Source organism: Papaver somniferum, chromosome 8 (genome assembly GCF_003573695.1).
Source record: "Papaver somniferum cultivar HN1 chromosome 8, ASM357369v1, whole genome shotgun sequence".
In the NCBI taxonomy this organism is placed as follows: Eukaryota; Viridiplantae; Streptophyta; class Magnoliopsida; order Ranunculales; family Papaveraceae; genus Papaver; species Papaver somniferum.
Window position 1 is genome coordinate 85,012,450 of NC_039365.1, and position 2,438 is coordinate 85,014,887.

The following is a 2,438-nucleotide window of genomic DNA, read 5'->3' on the forward strand; positions in this document are numbered from 1 at the left end:
ACACTTTAAATATTCAACTTTTGATTTGAAGTTAGGCTTTAGATATTCAGCAACTTGAGATGTCTCTTTCTCTACAGAAGTTGGATTGACAATATATGAAACATGTAGTTGACGGTCTCTGTCACAACGGTGCCTGTTGTTTGAGATCATTATTGTTCATATCAAATTGTGGTGCGTCTGCTCTGCCCACTGGTGGCTCTCTCGACGTGGATGTGACTATGTGTACGAGGTGGTACTATTAGATTCTAAAGTACCCAACTATGTGGCGGCAGGGAGAGTTGAGTCTTGTTGATGCTGACATTTTCTTCTACCAAACTGGTGTTGTTGGTTTCGTCTCTCCCAGCGATGAGAATTCTTGTTGATGCTGAAATTTTCTTCTACCAAACTGGTCTTGTTGGTTTCGTCTCTCCCGGCGATGAGATGCATATACACACGTATCGGTACTTTATTGGACACTACCTCGTGTACGTTGTTGGAGATGTACACAGTCATTTACTAAGGTATCAACTATGTTTTGCTGTGATTTCCTTTTGATAAGCAAGTAGTTCTTCGAACACAGGCGGTGCTATGTGGTCTTGCAGATGACGTCCACAAAGATTCGGGTGGAGGCGCTAAGTAGTAGTTACTGCTGAAATCATAGCTTTCTTGTTGCAGAAGGGCTGCCTTGGAAAGTTGGAGATTGTCATGATAGCATATGTTGCTCTAGGGAAGTTCAGGTCTTGCTCAGTTCATATTCGTACTAGGAACTGTTCTTGCTGGTGGCACCAAGGGCTGCTTGGTTGCTTGACCAGTTTGAGCTGCCTTCTCTTTGGCTGATTGAGCAGTTTCAAATGTCTTGTCTTTGGCTGTTTGAGATGTCCCGTACGTCTTCTCCTTGGCTGCTTGAGCAGTTTCATACGTATTGTCCTTGGCTGTTTGAGCTGCTCCATATGTCTTGTCCTTGGCTGCTTCGGCAGTCTCATAGGTTTTGTCTTTGGTTTCATCCTTCTTACCAATCAAGAAATTCATAGCTCTTCTAGCGGCATCAGCTGCAGAGTCCTTCAGATCAAAAATCTTACCAGCTACAGTATCTTTGCGTTCGACAGCCTTCTTAGCAGTATAATCCTTTGCCTCTCTCGCCTTGTCGGCTGCACTCCCAGCATAGTCCATCGTGGCGTCTACTGTAGTATCTTTGGCCTGTCGCGCTTTGTCAGCGGCAATATCCAGCATATTCCTTTGTGGTGTCAACAATAGCATCTTTCGCTTGTCTTGCTTTATCAGCAACATAGCCTGCATACTTCTTTGCGGTGTCCACTGTCGAATCTTTTCCCTGCCTTGCTTTATCAGCTTCATATCCGGCATAGTCTTTGGTCTTATCTGTTGTACTTCCAGCATAACTTTTGGTTATATCCACGGTCGCATCCTTGGCTTGTCTTGCCTTCTCAGCTGCAGCGCCAGCATGCTCCTTGGATTGATCCGTGGCTCTGCCAGCATAATCATAGGTAGTGTCTACAGTCACATCCTTTGTTTGTCTTGCCTTATCAGCTGCGGCCCCAGCATACTCTTTGGTCGTATCAGCATCTCTTCCAGCATAATCATAGGTTGTGTCGACAGTCTCATCTTTTGCTTGCCTAGCTTTTCAGCCGCACTTCCAGCGTAATACTTGGTGGTATCTGCATACTCCCTAGTCTTCCTTTCAGCAACTTCTCTCGTCTGTCTTGCCTTATCAGCAGCACTGCCGGTGTACTCTCTAGCAGTATCAGCCATAGAGTCTTTTGCCTGCCTGGCTTTCTCAGCAGCACTCTCGGCATATTCTTTTGTTCTCTCTCCCGCAGTATCTTTCATCTCCTAGTTTTCTGTGCAGCAGTAGCGGTATAGTCCTCGCCATAACCAGAGCCCATAGGGACACCACTACAAATACAATCTGGTTTTGTTGAGGCCTTATCGTAGCTTACTTCCGTGTAAATTTCGAGAAATAGTAAGATTTTTTTCAGTGGCTGTGTTGAGCAGGTACTTCACTGTCTCATCTTCATCGTCTTGACTCCATGTCTACGTAGAGGTGTGAAAATATTGTTGTGACCTGTTCTGGTGGTGCGAGTGCTGGTGCTCCTTGTTGTAACTCAATGGAGGTGATTAATATGTTTACTCTTCTCCGAGAGATCGACTCTTGGACATTGTCGGTCAGCTACCTCTTCACGATTAGTGGCAGTTCTTTGTTTGGTTGAAGACCCTCCCGTCTTACTGTTGTCATATGCAGTCAACTGCAGTGGCTTTGTTGTGAAGTTAAATTTATGCTCCGGGATTGTGTTCTGTTTTTGTTATTGCGAACTAGCAGCTAGCGTGTATTGTAGTTCAGTTAAAGATAACTTTGCGCTGGTTGGTAGTTCAGCAGTTGCTCCTATGTGTTCGTAAGCGGGTGATTGTTCGGATAGCGTATGCTGCTCTTAGGGAGTTCAGAT

The 2,438-nt window shown here is 45.1% G+C and overlaps 1 protein-coding gene across 1 annotated transcript; it reads right to left on the reverse strand.

Annotated features, from left to right (window-relative positions):
- LOC113301870 (embryonic protein DC-8-like) lies at nucleotides 1-1,783 on the reverse strand. Its single transcript, XM_026550714.1, has one exon. The coding sequence runs from the start codon at nucleotides 1,372-1,374 to the stop codon at nucleotides 724-726; it is 651 nt and encodes a 216-aa protein (XP_026406499.1). The 5' UTR covers nucleotides 1,375-1,783; the 3' UTR covers nucleotides 1-723.
- Between the last annotated feature and the right edge of the window lie 655 nt (nucleotides 1,784-2,438).